The sequence below is a fragment of the Rhinopithecus roxellana genome, chromosome 7 (genome assembly GCF_007565055.1).
Source record: "Rhinopithecus roxellana isolate Shanxi Qingling chromosome 7, ASM756505v1, whole genome shotgun sequence".
In the NCBI taxonomy this organism is placed as follows: domain Eukaryota; kingdom Metazoa; phylum Chordata; class Mammalia; order Primates; family Cercopithecidae; genus Rhinopithecus; species Rhinopithecus roxellana.
In genome coordinates this window covers 3,414,093-3,437,958 of record NC_044555.1, presented here as the reverse complement: position 1 = coordinate 3,437,958, position 23,866 = coordinate 3,414,093, and the positions used below count along the sequence as shown (strand labels likewise).

The 23,866-nt window shown below is 36.6% G+C and overlaps 1 protein-coding gene across 3 annotated transcripts in view; it reads left to right on the top strand.

The window, feature by feature from the left end:
* Window positions 1-23,866, top strand: part of DMD (dystrophin) — a 2,245,117-nt gene that overhangs the window by 776,977 nt on the left and 1,444,274 nt on the right. For all 3 annotated transcript variants that reach the window (XM_030933724.1, XM_030933725.1, XM_030933726.1), the window contains 3 exons: window positions 3,177-3,290; window positions 4,267-4,422; window positions 17,712-17,882. In XM_030933724.1, coding sequence (XP_030789584.1) covers window positions 3,177-3,290; window positions 4,267-4,422; window positions 17,712-17,882 — 441 coding nt within the window. The remainder of the gene's footprint in view (window positions 1-3,176; window positions 3,291-4,266; window positions 4,423-17,711; window positions 17,883-23,866) is intronic.

Sequence of the window (23,866 nt, the reverse complement as noted above, 5' to 3'; positions counted from 1 at the left end):
TAAAATATGGTGATATAATCATAAAATTGTATTATATTAATCCCATTATGTATAACTCCATATATGTATATGTGTAGGAGAAATGTAGGTGTATTAATGTCCTGTGACACTCCTAAGAAATTACCACAAATTTAATGACTTCAAACAACATGATTTATTATATTACAGTTCTGGAGGTCAGAAGTTCAGAATTAGTCTCTGGGGGCTAAAATTAAGGTATTAGCAGAACTGTGTCTGTTTTGGAGGCTTTAAAAGAGAATGTGTTTTATTGGCATTTTTAGCTTCCATATGTATGTATATACACACACGTATAATGTGTACATATATATATATATATATGCATATAATTGAATTATATATCATGTACATATATACATATCTAATCATGTATCACATATGTAACATGTTATGTATATTAATGTTACATATGTAAGATATAGCAATAAATTATTTTATCGCCATATTGAATTTGTAATTATATGCTTAAATTTTACCCCATCACCTTCCTGAAACCAAATCCTCTTGACTTAATTTGTTTGAATAGTGCCATCATAGTAATAGCCACTCAAACTAAAGAAAAACAGTAAACCAACAATTGCATTAAGGTCTAAAGCCTAAAATATTCCATGAGGTAAGTAATGTGTCCCTTGAGTGGTCAATTATTGTGAAAAATGTTAATACTGGGAAGGAAATGTCAAAAAACATTATGGTATGATGGAAAAACATTGCAGCAAGATGCTCCTGGATTTAAATCCCAGCCTAGGTACTTAGTTTTTTGTGCTTACCTTTTACAAACCGAAGCACTAAGCAAACCTAAAACATTCTTAAATGCATAGCATGTCTTTACTTATACACGTATGTGTACATGCATACCTATGTAAATACTGCATGAAAACATCTATTATTTACCATGACCACTGGCCTGAGAGGGCACAATTACATGCCTCTTGTCATCAATGAGTCCACATTCTAGCGAAGGAGGAATGTAGGTGTATTCATTTCCTATGGCACTCCTAACAAACTGCCAGAAATTTAATAGCTTCAAACAACACAAATTTATTAGAGTTCTGGAAGTCAGAAGCTCAGAATTAGTCTCACTGGGCTAAAATTAAGGTGTCAGCAGGACTGTGTGTGTTTTGGAGGCTTTGAGAGAGTCTGTTTTTTTGGCATTTTTAGCTTCTAGAAGCATTCCTTGGCTCATGTCCCCATCCTCCATCTTCAGTGTCCGCAGTGTAACATCATCCAGTGTCAGTTTCTCTCTCCCTCTCTATCTCCATGTCCCTCTCATTCTACCTCTCCTCCTCTCCTTCCTCTCCCTGTCCTGTTCGTTGTGTTGACTTCCTTTTAATTAGGACCTTTGTGATTACATTATGCCCAGGTGGATGATCCAGTATAATCTCCCCATCTCAAAATCCTTAAAGTAATCACATCTGCAAAGTCCTTTCTGTCATGTTGGGTAATGTACTCACAGGTTTCAGAGATTAGGGTGTAGACATCTTGGGGGTAACATTATTCAGCCTTGCATGGTAAATCAATTAAGCAATATGGAAAAGGTTGTTGCAGTAGGCAGGAAGGAAATCCAACATAAACTAGAAAAAAGGATTATGAAATATTATTGGAACATAGGTTATCTCTGCTATAGATTGAATAGGTAGAATTTAGTTAAATAGTACCGAGAAAGGAAGAGTTCTTGAGAAAGCATCGCAGCATTTTCAGTTAACTGGAGTAAGTTCAACATTGGGGAGACAATATATATGGGGATTAATAAAATATTATGGTTGCAAAACTGGTTTGGGAGTAGACAGTGAATGGCCTTGGATGCCACGTTTTGCAGTCTGAGTTTTAATCTAATGGTGATGAGAGTGATAACAATACCAATTTAATAAGAAAAAACTGGTATTGGTTAAAGAGGGAAATAATATGATTCCACTTGTGTTTTCAAAACATTCCCATGGCAAGAGGAAGGAGGAGAGGAGAAGATTCCTGGCTTCACTGTAGATCAATAATTAGAATGAGGTAAGACTGAGGCAGATATCAAAATAAGCCAGTGCATTAATGGAGTCAGTAATAAGACCTGAACAGGCCGGGCATAGTGGCTCACGCCTGTAATCCCAGCACTGTGAGAGGCCGAGGTGGGTAGATCACGAGGTCAAGAGATCGAGACCATCCTGGCCAAGATGGTGAAACCTCGTCTCTACTAAAGATACAAAAATTCACTTGAATCCGGGAGGTGGAGGCTACAGTGAGCCAAGATTGTGCCACTTCACTCCAGCCTGGGTGACGAAGCAAGACTCCATCTCAAAAAAAAAAAGACCTGAGCAAGGACAGTGAAGATGTGGAAAAAGAGCAAATGTAGACTTGAAAGATAACAGCAAGGTGATCATGTTGAAGTTCCCTGACTTAGATAAGTACTTTAAAAATTATTATTAATCATCATATTAAAGGGGAAACTTTCTGTGGAGCATGTATTTTCAATATACATTTAAGTAAAACGGAAGAAAATAACTCATGTAGACAGGAGAGTTGAATCATACTTTTTAAAAGTAGCGAAACAGCAGGAAAAAAAGGTAATATGGCAAAGAATCATTGGTGAGAGATATTAGCTATTTGTAAATGATAAAAGATGATGATTTTTACCTGATCATTACTTCATACTGGTCAGACAAATAAAAGCAAAAGCTCTCTCTTTGAAGATGACAAAATCTTAGTCCGAAAGTTCCCAACTGGAGGGACTATTTAAACTATCATGTATAGAAAACAATTTGTGAAAGTTCAGGTTTAGGGAGGCTATAAAGACACCATTACATTGAGTTTATTGTTCATAGTTTGTTTTATGTACTGTAAGGGCATATTGTTAGTATTCTCATGAGTTGTTTTGTAGCTTAAAATTTCTCTAGAGGGGGATATGATTTAATGTTCTTGAGAGTAACATCATGAAACCACATTTGATAGTAATTTTTTATTTTTAACAATAGCAGACTTCACACACCAGTGCTCATACAGTAGACCATAAAAACGCAGTCTTAGTAAAAATATTCTTTTCCTCAAGAGCTACTTAGAGACATCCTTTAAACATGGGAATTGTTTTTGGGCTTGTGTTTAGACATAACACAATAATGAATTGTATTAAAAGTAATCAGCACACCAGTAATGCCTTATAATGGGTCTCGTTTCAGAATCACATACAAACCCTGAAGAAATGGATGGCTGAAGTTGATGTTTTTCTGAAGGAGGAATGGCCTGCCCTTGGGGATTCGGAAATTCTAAAAAAGCAGCTGAAACAGTGCAGAGTACGATTTTTATATGATGTCTTTAATATGAATAATTTTGTATGAATATTATTTGGTTAGATCAGTGTTTTACAGCTGGGGTGGATTTTGCCCTCCCCTCCCCAGCAGATATTTTTTTAATGCTTGTAGACATTTTTGATTGTCACAACTGGGTTGGGGGTCCTGGTTAGATGCTACTGATGTCTAGTAGGTAGAGGACAGAGATGCTGCTAAATATCTTTCAGTCCATAGAACAGCCCTCCACAACAAGGAACTGCACAATCTAAAATGTCACTAGTGCCAATGTTGAGAAACCCTAGGTTGAGTAAGTGAGGAATTGACAAAACAATGCCTTGTACTCAACGTCACTTGATAACATTATTTTGCTATAAAATGCAGTATAATTTAAAGGTAAAGAATCCTTTGAGCTACTTGTTATTTCTTACGACAAATTATTATTCATACTGTGTTGTTCTCTTCATGTATAATGCACTGCACTATAACACAATATGTAGTTTTGAAATAATATTCAGTATACCACTGTCATGCAGCAGGAAGAAAATAATCTCGCTCTTTAAAGAATTATTTTTACAATACAAGCTAAAAAAGCAAATCCACCTTCACACCCATTACGCTGTAAACAATTATCTGCAATATCCTGCGTTTGAAAATGAAAATACTAACCAAGATAGTAAAGTATGAAGCCCATCATTTTCACACATTTTTCTAACCAGAAATATTAAATTTATTTCATTTTGTTTCTGATATAAGTAAAATACAAATAATTCCCCACCGGATTCATGCCATAATAACCATTGAACATTTTTGCAAGACTGTTATGCAGTTGTCTATATCAATGTATTTGTATCTCAGATTTTAAAAGACAAAAATCCATATGCAATGCCATCAGTCCTAATGTAACATTTTCTAGCTATGTTGCATATCTAATATGTGGCAGTAATTTTTTCAGCTGGCTTAAATTGATTCATTTTCTTAGCTTTTAGTCAATGATATTCAGACAATTCAGCCCAGTCTAAACAGTGTCAATGAAGGTGGGCAGAAGATAAAGAATGAAGCAGAGCCAGAGTTTGCTTTGAGACTTGAGATAGAACTGAAAGAACTTAACACTCAGTGGGATCACATGTGCCAACAGGTATGGACAATGTCTTTCACTGTGGCTTGCCTCAATGTAGTTAAGATTTCCTAATGTCTCCCTTCACTGTTACTTTTGTTTAAGGCTTTGTTCCTATGTTGTTGCTTTAAAGCACAATTAATTCTGACAAATTAATCTTTTTTCTAGCACATATAAATATTTTCATAGTATGTATTTTAAATAGTACACATTCATCTTATTGTGGTCCTAAAATGACTTTCTTGAACACAGCTGTCATACTGAAAAATGAAATCCTATTCATAGTCATTATTTCCAATCCACGTTTTCTTCAGAACATAAATGTATAATAATGGATTAAGAAAAATACATTTCACAGGGATATTTGGTACAAAATAAAATGAATGGGTAATATATGTGTATGCAGAAATAGGGTAAATAATTTTTACTTTTGATTAACATTTCCAAGTTTGGCCTCTTTGATACATTTATTATTTATTTATTTATTTATTTTTTTGGGACACTGTCTCCCTCTGTGCCTCTGTCACCCAAGCTACAGTGCAGTGGTGTGAACTCGACTCACTGCAACCTCAACCTCCTGGGCTCAAGCAATTATCTCATCTCAGCCCCCACAAGTAGCTGGAACTACAGGTGTGTGCCACCATGCCTGGCTAGTTTTTTGTTATTTTTGGTAGCAACAGGGTCTTGCTATGTTTCCCAGGCTGGTTTTGAATTACTAGGCTCAAACAATGCTCTTTCCTTGGCCTCCCCAAGTGCTGGAATTACAGGTGTGAGTCACCACACCCGGCCGACATCTATTTTTAAATAACAATTAAGATTCAGCAACCATTAAGAATAGCTGAATAAAAAAATAAACACAAAATGACTCTACACTCATATTTGAGTTTCTCATTTTTCTACAGAAGAATATTTTATAGATACCTATTTTATAGTTACCTATTTTATAGTTAAATATTAAATGATGGATAGTAAGATATATTAAAAAATAGTGTATATCAAATAATTTGGGTTCAGAAGGTAAAATTTTTAACTAAAGCAATGAATACTTTTGAGTTCACCAATATATTAGTCCATGATCATCTGCAGTTTTGCTTTCCATGGTTTCAAATACTTGTGGTCAATTGGAATCCTAAAATCGGTGAGCACAGTAAAATAAGATATTTTGAGAGGCAGAGAAAGAGAGATAACTTGTTCTATTTTATTAGCTGTTAATCTCTTACTATGCCTAATTTAGAAATTAAATTTTATCATAGGTACGTATGAATAGAAAAAAACCTAGTGTATATAGGGTTAGGTATTATCTATGGTTTTAGGCATCTCCTGGAGGTCTTGGTATGAAAATGCCTTCCACAGATACAAGGGAACTACTGTGCCTTTTTGGAAATTAATAAGGAGTTTCAATTTACGTGTTAGAGGCAGTCGGCCCTTTGTTACTGCTAAGTAAACTTTCAAAATAGAAAAGAAGTAATGTCAAAAGGCAAAAGCTACATTTGAAAATGAAAAAAAGGAAAAGTCAAGGCAAATCACTCAGCTAATACAATCACTGACAAATGTTCATTGGTTCTATTAATTCATAGATGGGCTATCCCTGGGTCAGCTAGCTCATATTCTTCTCCTGAAGTAAGTCAGTGCTAGAAGAGTTGTTCAGGAAAAAAAATTATATTACTTAAATAGTAGGTTATACTATTGATGTTTTCCTGGAAGGCCAGTATGAAAGGTATTTGTTTTTTGTTTGTTGAATGTTGTTAACGGATGAATAGAAAGAGCATCACCAATTTATGTAGAGCAAGGAGAAAACAGCAAATAAATGAATAAATAAATAAAATAAATAAATAATAAAAAGGGCATAAAACAAACAATATTACGAAAACCTCAAGGTTTTTACATTTTATAGGAGTACAATTTGTAAAGGCTCTCTACTCTTAAAATTTCTTTACTTAAGACCTTATGTCTGTTATATGTACTAAGAATTTGCTGTTCAAGAGAAATATTTTAAATACATTCATCTGTTGCATAACAGAAAAGCTATAGATCAAGCTATGTTCTGATCCCCATTTTCTAATCTTGGAGTATTATATGTATCTGTGCTTTTCCTTCGAGTATCACTCTGGCCATGTTATGACTTTGTAGCCAAATGAGTTAGGTTGTAAAAGGAAGGAACAATGCACTCATGGAGAAGAGGAAGAAGATGCCGTAAAAACAAGGAAGACAGATGTGAATATTGGTACCAATTCAGCATTCCAGAGAGAAGAATGGAAATGAAGTGTAAATCTATGCATTACAGAAATATCTACAGACAAAATAAGTGTGTGATACAGTCTTTTGGGTTAAAGATAATTCCTTATTTGTCACCAGATGCCAATGTCTGCAAAAACATAAATAATTTGGAACAAAATTGTCCAAATATCTGATATATTTGAGGATGCTTTGACATCCCATGATCTAATTTTGGATGTACAAAATGATTATGATTATTTTAAATTCTAAAGGGTATGTATCTAAGTTTTTAAAAATCTAGATTCTAGCTATTTCTTAAAAAATGATCAGATAGGCCGGGCGCGGTGGCTCAAGCCTGTAATCCTAGCACTTTGGGAGGCCGAGACGGGCGGATCACAAGGTCAGGAGATCGAGACCATCCTGGCGAACACGGTGAAACCCCGTCTCTACTAAAAAAAAAATACAAAAAACTAGCCGGGCGATGTGGTGGGCGCCTGTAGTCCCAGCTACTCGGGAGGCTGAGGCGGGAGAATGGCGTAAACCCGGGAGGCGGAGCTTGCAGTGAGCTGAGATCCGGCCACTGCACTCCAGCCTGGGCGGCAGAGCGAGACTCCGTCTCAAAAAAAAAAAAAAAAAAAAAAAATTAATCACATATAAGTGGGGAATAAAATAGACATTGTACTTATCCTCACTGAGATAAGAGTTTAGTGGTGAAAACAGAAAGTAAATAGGTAAACACATTATCACAACAATGTCTGGTTTTAAGTCTTGCTATACACTCTGAATATACCAGTAAGAACCCTTTAAATGAGAGTAACAGGAGCAGGAAAACTACTTTCTATTGGGTAGTCAGTAGAGTCTTTTCTGAAGAGGTAAAATTAAAACTGATACCTCAGTAGTAGGAACTTGACAATTTGCTGTGTGAAGGAATTCTGGCTAGAAAATGAAGTGGAGGAAACATCTGAGGCAAGAGAGCGCTTAGCATGTTTGAGGAGCCAAAGGAAGCCACTGGAAGAGGAGCAGCATGAGCCAGGAGAAAAAGAATGGGAAAATGAGTCAGAAAGGAATATGGAAGTCACAGTGATGATTTACTCATTATGTCAAGTACTTTGGAAAGTCATCTGATTTTTAGGCACAGGACTGGCATCACTTCATTTCATTTAAAACGGTTGTTTAAAGTTTGCAGTATATTCCTATTAGAAGAATAATAAATCAAAAGGGCTAAAGTGGAAGCAGGTAGGGATTGCAGTTGTCCAGGTAGAATAAAAAACACGCAGGAAAAAAGGGATGTTTGTGGATATTGTACTTTTCTGAGGAACCTCCATGCTGTTTTCTACAGTGACTGTATCAGTTTATAGTCCCACTAACAATGTAATATAGTTCCCTTTTATCTGCACCCGTGCCAACAATTATTTTTTGTGTCTTTTTGGCAATATACATCCTAGCTAGGGTGAGATACCTCATTGTGGTTTTGGTTTGCATTTATCTCATGATTACCAATGTTGAAACTTTTTTCGTATATTAATTGGTTATTTTTGTCTTCTTTTGAGAAATACCTATTCAGATTATTTTCCCATTTTTAAATCTGATTGTTATTTTCTGTTTTTATGATATCTGAGTTTCTAGCTCTCAGAACAAAACAAAGCAAAAGATAGTAAGTGCTGGCAAGAATGTGGAGAAAAGGGAATTCATGTACGGTGTTGGTTGGAATGTAAATTGGTGCAGCCATTTGGGAAAACAGTTTGGAGCTTACTCAAAAAATTACAAATAGAATTTCTATTTGATTTAGCAATCCCACTTCTGGATATATATCAAAAGGAAATAAAATCAGAATCTCAAGGAGGCATCTGCACCCCTATGTTTACAGCAGCAATATTTACAATAGCCAAAAATTGGAAACAATCTAAATGCATATTGTCATAAATAAAATGTGGTATATGCATATAATGGAATATTATCTAGCTTTAAAAAAGAAAATTCTTCCATTTGAAACAGCGTAGATGAACTTGGAGGACAGTATGCTAAAGGCATACTGTCTTTAGTATGCCTTTACCATGCCATGCCAAACCAGACACACATGGTCAAATACTGGAGAATTTTTTTTTGTGGATGGAAAGGCACAGTGTGTAAGACCAGAAGCTCTGAGATTCAGATTGCCTGGGTTTAAGTCTATCCACATCATAAACTGCCTGTGTGATTCTAGAAAAGTTGTTTAACTTCTTTGTGCTTCAGTCTCCCAATCTTTAAAATGTGATGATATTAATGCATAATTGATAAGTATATAATTAAATGAGTTCATCTTTTCAAAGTGTGTAGAGCCTCTTCTAACAGAATAATCACTATACTTTTTTATTTTACTTTAAGTTCTAGGGTACAGGTGCACAACGTGCAGGTTCGTTACATATGTATACATGTGCCATGTTGGTGTGCTGCACCCATTAACTCATCATTTACATTAGGTATATCTCCTAATGCTATCCCTCCCCCAACGCCACGACAGGTCCTGGTGTGTGATGTTCCCCTTCCTGTGTTCAAGTGTTCTCACTGTTCAATTCCCAGCTATGAGTGAGAACATGCGGTGTTTGGTTTTCTGTCCTTGTGATAGTTTGCTGAGAATGATGGTTTCCAGCTGCATCCATGTCCCTACAAAGGAAATGAACTCATCCTTCTTTTATGGCTGCATAGTGTTCCATGATGTATACGTGCCACATTTTCTTAATGCAGTCTGTCATTGATGGGCATTTGGATTGGTCCTAAGTCTTTGCTATTGTGAATAGCCTCGCAATAAACATACGTGTGCATGTGTCTTTAGAGCAGTATGATTAATAATCCTTTGGGTATATACCCAGTAATGGGATGACTGGGTCAAATGGTATTTCTAGTTCTAGATCCTTGAGGAATTGCCACACTGTCTTCCACAATGGTTGAACTAGTTTACAGTCCCACCAACAGTGTAAAAGTGTTCCTACTTCTCCACATTTTTTTCCAGCACCTGTTTCCTGACTTTTTGATGATCACCATTCTAACTGGTGTGAGATGGTATCTCATTGTGGTTTTGATTTGCATTTCTCTGATGGCCAGTGATGATGAACATTTTTTCATGTGTTTGTTGGCTGCATAAATGTCTTCTTTTGAGAAGTGTTTGTTGACATCCTTCACCCACTTTTTGATGGGGTTGTTTGTTTTCTTTCTTGTAAATTTGTTTGAGTTCTTTGTAGATTCTGGATATTGGCCCTTTGTCAGATGGGTAGATTGCAAAAATTTTCTCCCATTCTGTAGGTCACCTGTTCACTCTGATGGTAGTTTCTTTTGCTGTGCAGAGGTGCTTTAGTTTAATTGGATCCCATTTGTCAATTTTGGCTTTTGTTGCCATTGCTTTTGGTGTTTTAGATGTGAAGTCCTTGCCCATGCCTATGTCCTGAATGGTATTGCCTAGGCTTTCTTTTAGGATTTTTATGGTTTTTGGTCTAACGTTTAAGTGTTTAATTCACCTTGAATTAATTTTTGTATAAGGTGTAAGGGAGGGATCCAGTTTCAGCTTTCTACATATGGCTATCCAGTTTTCCCAGCACCATTTATTAAATAGGGAATCCTTTCCCCATTTCTTGTTTTTCTCAGGTTTGTCAAAGATCAGATGGCTGTAGATGTGTGGTATTATTTCTGAGGACTCTGTTCTGTTCCATTGGTCTATATCTATGGTTTGGTATCAGTACCATGCTGTTTTGGTTACTGTAGCCTTGTAGTATAGTTTGAAGTTGGGTAGGGTGATGCCTCCAGCTTCGTTCTTTTGGCTTAGGATTGTCTTGGCTATGCGGGCTCTTTTCTGGTTCCATATGAACTTTAAAGCTGTTTTTACCAATTCTGTGAAGAAAGTCACTGGTAGCTTGATGGAGATGGCATTGAATCTATAAATTACCTTGGGCAGTATGGCTATTTTCATGATATTGATTCTTCCTATCCATGGGCATGGTACGTTCTTCCATTTGTTTGTGTCCTCTTTTATTTTGCTGAGCAGTGGTTTGTAATTCTCCTTGAAGAGCTTCTTCACATCCCTTCTAAGTTGGATTCCTAGGAATTTTATTCTCTTTGAAGCAATTGTGAATGGAAGTTCACTCATGATTTAGCTTTCTGTGTGTCTGTTATTGGTGTATAGGAATGCTTGTGATATTTGCACATTGATTTTGTATCCTGAGACTGTGCTGAAGTTGCTTATCAGCTTAAGGAGATTTTGGGCTGAGATGATAGGGTTTTCTAAATATACAATCATGTCATCTGCAAACAGGGACAATTTGACTTCTTCTTTTCCTAACTGAATACCCTTGATTTCTTTCTCTTGCCTGATTGCCCTAGCCAGAACTTCCAACACTATGTTGAATAGGAGTGGTGAGAGAGGGCATCCCTGTCTTGTCCCAGTTTTCAAAGGGAATGCTTCCAGTTTTTGCCCATTCAGTATGATATTGGCTATGGGTTTGTCATAAATAGCTCTTATTATTTTGAGATACGTCCCATCAATACCTAGTTTACTGAGAGTTTTTAGCATGAAGGGCTGTTGAATTTTGTCAAAGGCCTTTTCTGCATCTATTGAGATAATCATGTGTTTTTTTTGTCTTTGGTTCTGTTTATATGCTGGATTGCATTTATTGATTTGCATGTGTTGAACCAGCCTTGCATCCCAGGAATGAAGCCCACTTGATCATGGTGGATAAGCTTTTTGATGTGCTGTTGGATTTAGTTTGCCAGTATTTTATTGAGGATTTTTGCATCAAAGTTCATCAGGGATATTGGTCTAAAACTCTCTTTTTTGTTGTGTCTCTGCCAGGCTTTGGTATCAGGATGATGCTGGCCTCATAAAATGAGTTAGGGAGGATTCCCTCTTTTTCTGTTGATTGGAATAGTTTCAGAAGGAATGGTACCAGCTCCTCCTTGTACCTCTGGTAGAATTCAGCTGTGAATCTGTCTGGTCCTGGACTTTTTTTGGTTTGTAGGCTATTAATTGTTGCCTCAATTTCAGAGCCTACTGTTGGTCTATTCAGAGATTCAACGTCTTCCTGGTTTAGTCTTGGGAAGGTGTATGTGTCCAGGAATTTATCCATTTCTTCTAGATTTTCTAGTTTTTTTGTGTAGAGGTGTTTATAGTATTCTCTGATGGTAGTTTGTATTTCTGTGGGATTGGTGGTGATATTCCCTTTATCATTTTTTATTGAGTCTATTTGATTCTTCTCTCTTTTCTTCATTTTTAGTCCTGCTAGCGGTCTGTCAATTTTGTTGATCTTTTCAAAAAACCAACTCCTGGATTCATCGATTTTTTGGAGGGATTTTGTGTCTCTATCTCCTTCAGTTCTGCTCTGATCTTAGTTGTTTCTTGCCTTCTGCTAGCTTTTGAATGTGTTTGCTCTTGCTTCTCTAGTTCTTTTAATTGCGAGGTTAGGGTGTCAATTTTAGATCTTTCCAGCTTTCTCTTGTGGACATGTAGTGCTATAAATTTCTCTCTACACACTGCTTTAAATGTGTCCCAGAGTTTCTGGTATATTGCATCTTTGTTCTCATTGGTTTCAAAGAACATCTGTATTTCTGCCTTCATTTCGTTATGTACCCAGTAGGCATTCAGGAGCAGGTTGTTCAGTTTCCATGTAGTTGAGTGGTTTTGAGTGTGTTTCTTAACCATGAGTTCTAGTTTGATTGCACTGTGGTCTGAGAGACAGTTTGTTATAATTTCTGTTCTTGTACATTTACTGAGGAGTGCTTTACTTCCAACTGTGTGGTCAATTTTGGAATAAGTGCCATGTGATGTGGTGCTGAGAGGAATGTATATTCTGTTGATTTGGGGTGGAGAGTTCTGTAAATGTCTATTAGGTCCCCTTGGTGCACAGACGAGTTCAGTTCCTGAATATCCTTGTTAACTTTCTGTCTCGTTGATCTGTCTAATGTTGACAGTGGGGTGTTAACGTCTCCCATTATTATAGTGTGGGAGTCTAAGTCTCTTTGAAGGTCTCTAAGGACTTGCTTTATGAATCTGGGTGCTCCAGTATTGGGTGCATATATATTTAGGATAGTTAGCTCTTCTTGTTGAATTGATCCCTTTGCCATTATGTAATGGCCTTCTTTGTCTCTTTTGATCTGTGTTGGTTAAAAGTCTGTTTTATCAGAGTCTAGGGTTGCAACCCCTGCTTTTTTTTTTTTTGTTTTGTTTTGTTTTCCATTTGCTTGGTAGATCTTCCTCCATCCCTTTATTTTGAGCCTATGTGTGTCTCTGCACATGAGATAGGTTTCCTGAATACAGCACACTGGTGGTTCTTGACTCTTTATCCAATTTGCCAGTCTGTGTTTTTGAATTGGAGTATTTAGCCCATTTACATTTAAGGTTAATATTGTTATGTGTGAATTTTATTCTGTTATTTTGATATTAGCTGGTTATTTTGCTCATTAGTTGATGCAGTTTCTTCCTAGCGTCGATGGTCTTTACAATTTGGCATGTTTTTGCCGTGGGTGGTACTGGTTGTTCCTTTCCATGTTTAGTGCTTCCTTCAGGAGCTCTTGTAAGGTAGGCCTGGTGGTGACAAAATCTCTAAGCATTTGCTTGTCTGTAAAGGATTATTATGTCTCCTACACTTATGAAACTTAGTTTGGCTGGATATGAAATTCTGGGATTAAAATTCTTTTCTTTAAGAATGTTGAATATTGGCCCCCACTCTCTTCTGGCTTGTAGAGTTTCTGCCGAGAGATCTGCTGTTAGTCTGATGGGCTTCCCTTTGTGCGTAACCTGACCTTTCTCTCTGGCTGCCCTTAACATTTTTTCCTTCATTTCAACTTTGGTGAATCTGACAATTATGTGTCTTGGAGTTGCTCTTCTCGAGGAGTATCTTTGTGTTCTCTGCATTTCCTGAATTTGAATGTTGGCCTGCCTTGCTAGGTTGGGGAAGTTCTCCTGGATAATATCCTGAAGAGTGTTTTCCAGCTTGGCTCCATTCTCCCCGTCATTTTCAGGCACACCAATCAGATATAGATTTGGTCTTTTCACATAGTCCCATATTTCTTGGAGGCTTTGTTCGTTTCTTTTTACTTTTTTTTTTCTCTAAACGTCTCTTCTCGCTTCATTTCATTCATTTGGTCTTCAATCACTGATACCCTTTCTTGCAGGTGATCAAATTGACTACTGAAGCTTGTGCATGCGTCACGTGGTTCTCCTGCCATGGTTTTCAACCACATCAGGTCATGTAAGGTCTTCTCTACGCTGGTTGTTCTAGTTAGCCATTCTACTAATCTTTTTTTCAAGGCTTTTAGCTTCTTTGCAGTGGGTTCAAACTTCCTCCTTTAGCTCGGAGAAGTTTGATCATCTGAAGCCTTCTTCTCTCAACTCATCAAAGTCATTCTGTGTCCAACTTTGTTCCGTTGCTGGCAAGGAGCTGCGTTCGTTTGGAGGAGAAGAGGCGCTCTTATTTTTAGAATTTTCAGCTTTTCTACTTTGTTTTCTCCCCATCTTTGTGTTTTATCTGCCTTTGGTCTTTGATGATGGTGATGTACAGATGGAGTTTTGGTGTGGATGTCCTTTCTGTTTGTTAGTTTTCCTTCTAACAGTCAGGACCCTCAGCTGCAGGTCTGTTGGAGTTTGCTGGAGGTCCACTCCAGACCCTGTTTGCCTGGATATCACCAGTGGAGTCTATAGATCAGTGAATATTGCAGAACAGCAGATGTTGCTGCCTGGCTGTTCCTCTGGAAGCTTCGTCTCAGAGGGGCACCTGGCTGTGTGAGGTGTCAATCATCCCATACTGGGAGGTGCCTCCCAGTTAGGCTACTCAGGGGTTAGGGACCCACTTGAGGAGGCAGTCTGTCTGTTCTCAGATCTCATACTGCATGCTGGGAGAACCACTACTCTCTTCAAAGCTCAGCTGGAAATGCAGAAATCACCTGTCTTCTGTGTTGCTCACGCTGGGAACTGTAGTCTGGAGCTGTTCCTATTCGGCCATCTTGGAATCTCCTCTACGTGTTTGTTAAATAGAGAACAAATAGAAACTTATATATATGAAATTATAAAATAAGTATACTTTCTAAATAATTTATGGTTATATATTTTATTTATTAGTGGCTTTAAATTTATAGTAAATAGTTACCAATAAATAGGATTTAGAGGTTAGGTGGATGTCTTTCTGGCAGCTTGCAGATCATTGTCTTTCTCTGGTTCAGTATACTGTTTGAGTGCAGTGATCCCTAGATCTCTTTCCTCACTTCTCTGACAGTCTGTCTTTCCATCTTTCTGCAAAAACTAGCTTCGTTTTCCTGAGAAAATACAAGCAATCAGAATACAAGTTGCAATACTCCCACTGACCTGCCTGTAAGCTCATAGACTCTACTTTCCCTTTGTTTATGTAGATGAACTTTCTGTGCTTTTGTCTAAGGCCAGCTTTTCCACTTATGTACCTGGATCCCTTTCCCTTTTTTTCTGCAGAAGAACATTGTACCAGCTAATGAACAGCCCTCCACCTCCTACATCTTCCCTATGCTACATCATTCCCGTCATTAGAGAATTATTCTCTCTTATCTCCTGTCATTTAAAAGAATCTTCCATTGGACAACAGTTTCTCTAGCAGCCTCTCCATTTCCGTTTACCTTTACAGAAATTCCCTTCTCTCCATTTCACTCCTTCCCTTCTCTCTTGAAACCAATTAAGAGGGCTAATCAAACTGTTACCCTCACTATTCTATTGAAGCAAATTTTGTCAGGGTCACCAGTGAATTCACATCACTAAATCACTAAATTCAGTTGGCTTCTGTGTCATCATTCTTTCTTAATAATCTCTTAGTTTTCCCTGACCACTGTCAATATCCTTGGTGGTTCTGTTGCCCTGACTACTAAATTTGAAAGTGTTCCAGGGCTCAGTGTGTGGACTCCTTTTTTTCTCCTATTGCCACTCACTCTCTGGGTTACCTTTTCAAGCTCTGTGGTTTTAAATGTAATCTGTTAGTGGTTCTTGCTGTAAGATTTTTTTTTTTTTTTTTTTTTTAACAATCTGGACCTTTCTAATGATCCTAGACCTTCATACCCATTTGCCCACTCAACACCTCCACATGGATTAGTAATAGGCATATTAAATCTAATATGTCAAAACAAAATTCCTGATGTATACTCCAGCCTACTACCCTAGTAATTTGCCTGCTATTAGAAATGGCAACTCCATCTTTCCATTTATTCAAGTCAAATCCCTTGAGATTTCCTTGTCTCCTATATTTCTCTTATAACCAAATATCTATTCTATCACCAAATGCTGTCGTTTTTACCTTCAACATCTACAGGGTCCAACAATATCTCACCATACTTGTGCATGCACACATACACTCACACACAGACACAAATATGTATGTGAATGTATAGTTTTTACTACCAGTCTTGGCTGAATTCCATTAGTCTCTCTAATGTTTTTGTAGCTTCACCAGTTGCCTTAAAAGATTGTAACAGAGCAGAGTATCTAAGTAGAATTTAGCAGCATGTTGTCTTAAGTTTATAAAATAGCAAAAATAGCAGCATGTTTTCTTAAGTTTATTATAGGTTCATTGACTACACAAAATAATATTTATACCTTTTCTAGTACAATTGCAGGACATACTGTTCTAGATGTGTTAGGGTGAAGCATTTATTTACATTTTACTAGATCAAGTGCTACATTTACCTAGGTAAGTAAAGAATCTAAAATGAAGTATTACCTATATTAGGCTCAAAATGGTTATACATTCTAAGGAAAATCAATGTGATGGTTGTTCTATACATATTTACTGCTGGACAAGGTACCACGAATGCTTCATTTTACTGAAACTGTCCATTATATATTAAAACAATACTGTGAAAACTCTGTTACTTAAAATATATAATGTTTTTTAAACCAGAGAAAAGAATACATTCTTTTGAATAGATTTTAAAGTAAATACGAATACTTACGTATAATAATTATAATACTGTGGAGTGCGTTGTAGCAAGGTATATGATTTTCTTTTAGGTGTTTTAAATTTTGCATTTTTCTGGTTAATGAGTAATGGAGTCCATTGTAGAGAGTTTCACTTTTCAGAAATCTGTGAGGCTTTAAATAGCAGATGTTTTCTATAACCACAGAGTCTTTTGCAGCTTGCATTTTACACATAAAAGTTTATATTGAGCCACTTTTCATTTCAGTAAAGATGTATTGGTGATGCACAGTATCCCATAGTGTATATATGTGATAATTTATTTAATCTCCCATGAAAGCACCTTTGGGTTTGTTTTCAAGATGTTTGGTCTTTAAAGCTGAATTAAATAATGTACATGTTATTCTCTACACTTTGGCTGGCATGATTCGCTCAAAAAATGGAAGTTGACACAGATTCATGGACATTAACATTTTTATATATTTTGCCATGTTACTATCTAAAAGATTGTATTATGTTGGATATTTTCCTCAACAAGTAGAAAAAAACTTTGATTTTCCCACATCCCTGCCCAAAATGGGCTCTTTATTAATTATTATTTTTCCCTGTCTTATCTGTGAAAATGCGTTAATTCACTTCAATTTGCAGTCATTTAACTATAAGTGATACTAGAACGTCTTTTACATACGTATATTGCCATATATTATCTTCTTTGTGAATTGCCAAACTACATGTTTTATGCACTTTTCATTTTTCTTTTTAATTTATGAGAGTTTTCTGTAGATACATGATTATGAAGTTCTTAGAATATTTAAAATAGTAAACCATTATGAGAGAACACAAAGAATAACTATTTCTGTGTATGCCAATAAAATTACTTTTCCAACTGAAACATATTATTTTAAAAAGTCTTGTTTTGCTGTAGTCACAGAAAAGGATTGTCACACAAACAGCTGAATTATCATCATAGGGCAATACATTCATTTTATTAAGTATGCCAAATAAACAGACATGTCTTATTTTCACACTTGCGGGAAATTGAGTGTATCTGATCCCCATGAGTTATTTTCTTATGCATATAAACTTTTTCCTTCATTATCATTACTCTCTAAGCTTTGTGTTATTTACATACTGATCAAATAATATAATAATAATGTTTCATCGCTGTCAGTAATCGTGTTTTGCTTGTTTGTTTTATGGAAGGTCTATGCCAGAAAGGAGGCCTTGAAGGGAGGTTTGGAGAAAACTGTAAGCCTCCAGAAAGATCTATCAGAGATGCACGAATGGATGACACAAGCCGAAGAAGAGTATCTTGAGAGAGATTTTGAATATAAAACTCCAGATGAATTACAGAAAGCAGTTGAAGAGATGAAGGTAAAAAAAGGAAAAACTAAGTAAAACAAAGCAAATAAATGGAAAAAGAAATGCAGCATTGCTTGAAATTGTGTACGGTATGCTCTTTCCTGGTTCTAAGAGAAGAGGTTGATTTTTAATTAATAATTTTAATTATTTTAGCTTCAAGTTTAATCTGTGTTTTAACAGTCTTAAACTGTTTAATTTTAATGCATTGTGGTCAATTATGAATATTGAATATCACAGTTTGAAAGAATTTTCCCTTGAAAGCATATAATATTAAGAGAGCAGAATCAACTCATCACATTAGCTGTCTGTAGCTGATGTAAATGCATGTTGAAACTGTGCAAAAGTGTTCTTGAAAAGGCAATTTTTTTTTTTTTTTTTTTTTTTTTTTTTGAGACAGAGTCTTGCTCTGTTGCCCGGGCTGGAGTGCAGTGGCCAGATCTCAGCACACTGCAAGCTCCGCCTCCCAGGTTCACGCCGTTCTCCTGCCTCAGCCTCCCAAGTAGCTGGGACTACAGGCGCCCGCCACCTCGCCCGGCTAGTTTTTTGTGTTTTTTTTAGTAGAGACGGGGTTTCACCGGGTTAGCCAGGATGGTCTCGATCTCCTGACCTCGTGATCCGCCCGTCTCGGCCTCCCAAAGTGCTGGGATTACAGGCTTGAGGCACCGCGCCCGGCCTGAAAAGGCAAATTTATAGTGTAGTCAGCAAACTGTGTTAATTTGGTATTTTAAAGGCGTTTCTTAGAATTTGGTAGCACTAAATATTTGAACCCGTAGCCTTTAATATGGATAGAAAGGACTGAGTTTACATGTACTTTTCTTGAAGCGATAGGACAAAATATAGCATTGACTTATGACCAACGAAACTGGTATGTAGTATGGATTTGGAGGTGAAGCCTGGAGTTGAACCTACACCGTGGCATTTTGTATGGCCTTGGGCAACTCAGTAGTCGATATAATCCTCTGTTTTATCATGTTTATGTCATCATACTTCCTCACTTGAATGTATGAACTGTTGATTGAAACTAACATGTAAGTAAATTGCCTAACTCAGAGTTGGTGCTCAATCAGTAGCTATAATCATAACTATTATTTTTATGTACTAGCAAGAACATAGAGAATAACATGTGAAATATTAATACTGTAGATCTTTGTTTGGTTGAAGGATTGTGACAAGGAAAAATCATTGTGGAGCCAGATACTTGAGTTTAAACTTTAGTTTGGTCCCATGCCAACTTTATAAATTTGGGTGAGTTAAATAAGCTTACTGAGCCAAATTCCTTTATTTGTGAACTGGGTATCAGAATGTCTGCTTTCAGCATCATTACAGGGATGAAATACGAAGTTTCTATCACAATGCCTAGCACAGTATAAATGATCATGACTCATTATTTATTATTTTAATTGTGAAAAGGGCCACATGGTAAAAAAAATTGTCTACTCTGTTATATTATTTATATAGTAATTCAGAAATATTTATTATAGTTAATTGCAGAAAGTAACTCACATGAAAACTCAGATGTTTAAATACCGAATCTATCATATGGCTTTAGTCAAATGTTGAAAGTATCTAATATACTCCATAAATATGTATAAATATTATGTATCTGTAAAAAACTATAATGAAGAAAACATTTGTACAAATAGTAATCATTTCTAGAGTATGAAAAAATACAAAATTATTCTAATCTAGCAATAACATATTCATCAACTAAAACTTACTGTGTACTTACTATGTGCCAAACACCCTCTAGATACTGAATACAGAGGGTGGTGAGCAAGACCACTGCCTTGGAATTTACATTCTAGTGTTCTGGCGTGTGGTAAGGAGCAGGCAATAATTGGAAAAATAAATGAAATCATTTGAGGTCATGATAATTTGTCTAAAAGTAAATCTGGATTTTGAGATCAAGAATGAATAATGTTCAGGCAGGAGTTGAGGGTGGTAGGATGCTATGTTAGAAAAACTTGACTTGTAGAGATTTTATGAAGAATTGTATGTAATATGAGAGAAATGAATTCTAAGGAAAAGCCAAGCATTTAAAAAAATCTTAATGGAAGCACATTGTAATCAGAGAGCATAGCTTCTGCAAAGACCTTGAGGTTAATTGGGGAGAGAAAGAAGTCTGTCTACCTGAAGGAAGGAAAACGGGTAACATCTCAGATAAGTCTTACAAGGTGGGCAAATATCTGTTAACAAAGGAGTTTTGTTAGAATATTACAGTTGTTATTCTAAATGGAATAGAAAAACCATTTGGAGTATTTCAAAAGAGAGACAAAAATAATTTAAAATTTGACTTTGGGGAGGTCACCATGAGGAAAACTTTATCAGAATGTGAGAGCTAGAAGGTACATTGAAAGTAGTGTAATCCACACTTCTCTCTCTACTTATCAGGAAACTGTAATTCCCAGATAGGTCAAATAATGTAGCTATAGTCACAGACTTTATTTGCGGTAGAGCCCACAGGTTTGAAGGTATTTTATTCTCTTTCATCTCATCCTTTACTTTTCTTTTTCCTTTCTCATTTTTCCCCTTTCCTTTTCCTTTCCTTTCCCTTCCTTTCCTTTCCATTGTGTGTCACTGATACGGCCTTTCCTCTTGTATCTCAATTCCTTTATTGTCTGTTCTCACTACCTCTATTTATGTATGGCCACTACCTCAGATCCCTAAGTAGATAATATAGTCATTTGTGTTCAGCTGCTCTGATTCTCCTTGGGTTCCATTGGTTTAGTCTCTCTTCTGTCCCTCTTCCCTCTCCCTATGAGCAATTTGCCTATCTCACCAACAACCCAGTCAGATCTCTCTTATTTTCCTGTGCTCTAGAGGAAACTGTCTCAAATTTTTAATATTTGAAAACCATCCTTGAAATGAGTGTTCCAACAAGTTTGTCTACATTCATTGACATGTTTTAATAATTGGCCTAGCTACAAAATCGGTTTAGTATGGGGGTCACAGTAAAAAGAGGTAAACTGTGGAAGCCTCTGGCAACAACCATTGAAAGAGTTGGCAGGAAGATTTCATTTCTTGAGTTTCCAGCCTGCTACTCAAGACAGTCTCTTTATGTCAACTTCACTACCTGGAGGTTAGCAATAGTACCTTGTCCAGACTTCCACCTGTGCTCATTTGATAGCTAATTTTTCTTTATTGTCAGAAGATACTAACAGACCTACTTTGACATCGCTCCCTGATACTCAAAGAAGAAATAGAGACCTCCTTCTGTTTATGTTCTTTCCTGTATTTTACTTGAAAATGAAAGTGCTGTTTTGATAACTTATTTTTCCCCTGAAAGGAAAACTTTTTTTGACATAAAAGAACCCAGGGCAGTGTTTGATAAACAACCTCTGACTTTAAAACTTTTATGGAGATCAGCAATGACTATATGCTAAAACTTTATACTAAAACCCTTTGAAAAACAATCTGGAAATGTATTAACTGTTTTTATTTTTTTTTAATTTTTACACTATCACAACTCTAGTACCAGTGCTTACCAGAACTTGCACATAAAGTGAGAATAGTGAATACACAAATACATTTGTATAATCACTTCAGCAGTGATTCCTGCACCTGAATAGACATCAAAATCACTTGGAAGACTTGTTTAATACACAGAGTGCTGGGCCCTGACCCCAGAATTTCTGATTCAGTGAGTCTGGGGTAAGGCCTGAAGTTTTCCATTTTTAACAAGTTTCAGTTGATGCCACGGAACAAGTTCTAGAGTGATTCTAAGGACGCTGACTTTAAGAAGACCTGGTGTGAAATACTAGCAATGAAAGACGGCAGAGCATATCATAGTTAGATTCATGGAAAGAAACAAGAGCCACCGTTTTTATGAGGATTTGTGCCGAAACTGTACCAGTCATTTAACTTTCTACCTTTTCTCCTAGTAGAGAAATTCATCATCTCCTTTCCTCATATGTACCTGGGTCAATAAATTTTGCTCTTCCTTCTCCGAACCTTTCCCAAGATCTCAGCCTCTTATTAAACAAGAATATATGAAGCCTAAAGAAACTACCATCAGAGTGAACAGGCAACCTACAGAATGGGAGAAAATTTTTGCAACCTACTCATCTGACAAAGGGCTAATATCCAGAATCTACAAAGAACTCAAACAAATATACGAGAAAAAAACAAACAACCCCATCAAAAAGTGGGGAAAGGATATGAACAGACATTTCTCAAAAGAAGATATTCATACAGCCAACAGACACATGAAAAAATGCTCATCGTCACTCGCCATCAGAGAAATGCAAATCAAAACCACAATGAGATACCATCTCACACCAGTTAGAATGGCAATCATTAAGAAGTCAGGAAACAACAGGTGTTGGAGAGGATGTGGAGAAATAGGAACACTTTTACACTGTTGGTGGGATTGTAAACTAGTTCAACCATTATGGAAAACAGTATGGCAATTCCTCAAGGATCTAGAACTAGATGTACCATATGACCCAGCCATCCCACTACTGGGTATATACCCAAAGGATTATAAATTATTCTACTACAAAGACACATGCACACGTATGTTTATTGCGGCACTATTCACAATAGCAAAGACTTGGAATCAACCCAAATGTCCATCTGTGACAGACTGGATTAAGAAAATGTGGCACATATACACCATGGAATACTATGCAGCCATAAAAAAGGATGAGTTTGCGTCCTTTGTAGGGACATGGATGCAGCTGGAAACTATCATTCTTAGCAAACTATCACAAGAACAGAAAACCAAACACCGCATGTTCTCACTCATAGGTGGGAACTGAACAATGAGATCACTTGGACTCGGGAAGGGGAACATCATGCACTGGGGCCTATCATGGGGAGGGGGGAGGGGGGAGGAGGGAGGGATGGCATTGGGGAGTTATACATGATATAAATGATGAATTGATGGGTGCTGACGAGTTGATGGGTGCAGCACACCAACATGGCATAAGTATACATATGTAACAAACCTGCACGTTATGCACATGTACCCTAGAACTTAAAGTATAATAAAAAAAAAAAAAAAAACCATGGAAAAAAGTGTTCTTCATTCTACATTTTTATATAGTTGCTTGGATTATTTATAATGAGTATAAATTGTAATTTTATTCATTAGACTGACTACAACATACTCCTTCCTCAGCTCATGGAACATTTGACACCAGCTTAACAGAAACTATGAGAAAGAAAGGATGTAACTCAGGATGATTTCCTTAAACTCTCTGAACCTCAGTTTTCTGATGTCCAATATAGAGATAACAAAACACATCTGAGAAGGTTTGGTTAAAGATCTAATGAGGTAGCACTTATCACATGGCTGGCACAGAACACGGTAGCACATATTAAATGATGAATGGTAATCAAACTTGTTGATTATACTGTAATTACTAAAGTCAAAATACAATTTGTGTGAAAACAAATTCTATGCTCAGTGATGCCAAAAAGCTGGTTTATTTAGAATATTAAACTAAAGATTTCGATCAGTTAAAATCGGTAAGGTAAACATTCTATAGGCAAAACAATTTGCATTTTCTGACATAATGCACAATTTTAAGAAATTGTAGGACTAAATCCAAAGGAGTAGGGTGATTATGTTGACACATACGAAGGCATTTTCTAGCTGACCTTACCCATAACCTGCCCATAAGCCCTTACCTTAACCACTGCATTGTATGCAGGCCCAACTTCTGGATTATAGAACCTGTGTTTCTTTACTCGAGGGCTTTCTGTGACCCCTGGATCTCACTTTTGCACTTGTGTCGTAGGCTGCAAGTACTGGGAAATTAACATTTCTCCAACAGCCTTCAACAATTAGGGAAGATGATTTGGAAATGATACCCCAATTCCTGCACCCCTGAATGGGATAACCCACAGGCTTATATTTCTCAGGGCTTTCTAACAGGATTAAACTCCAGTCATTAACAGTGATTAATAAATATGCCCATATGGATCTCTCTTCCCTTTCTTGTCTCAATTCCCCATTCGGCTACCAGAATTTCTTTCACATGGCACATGTA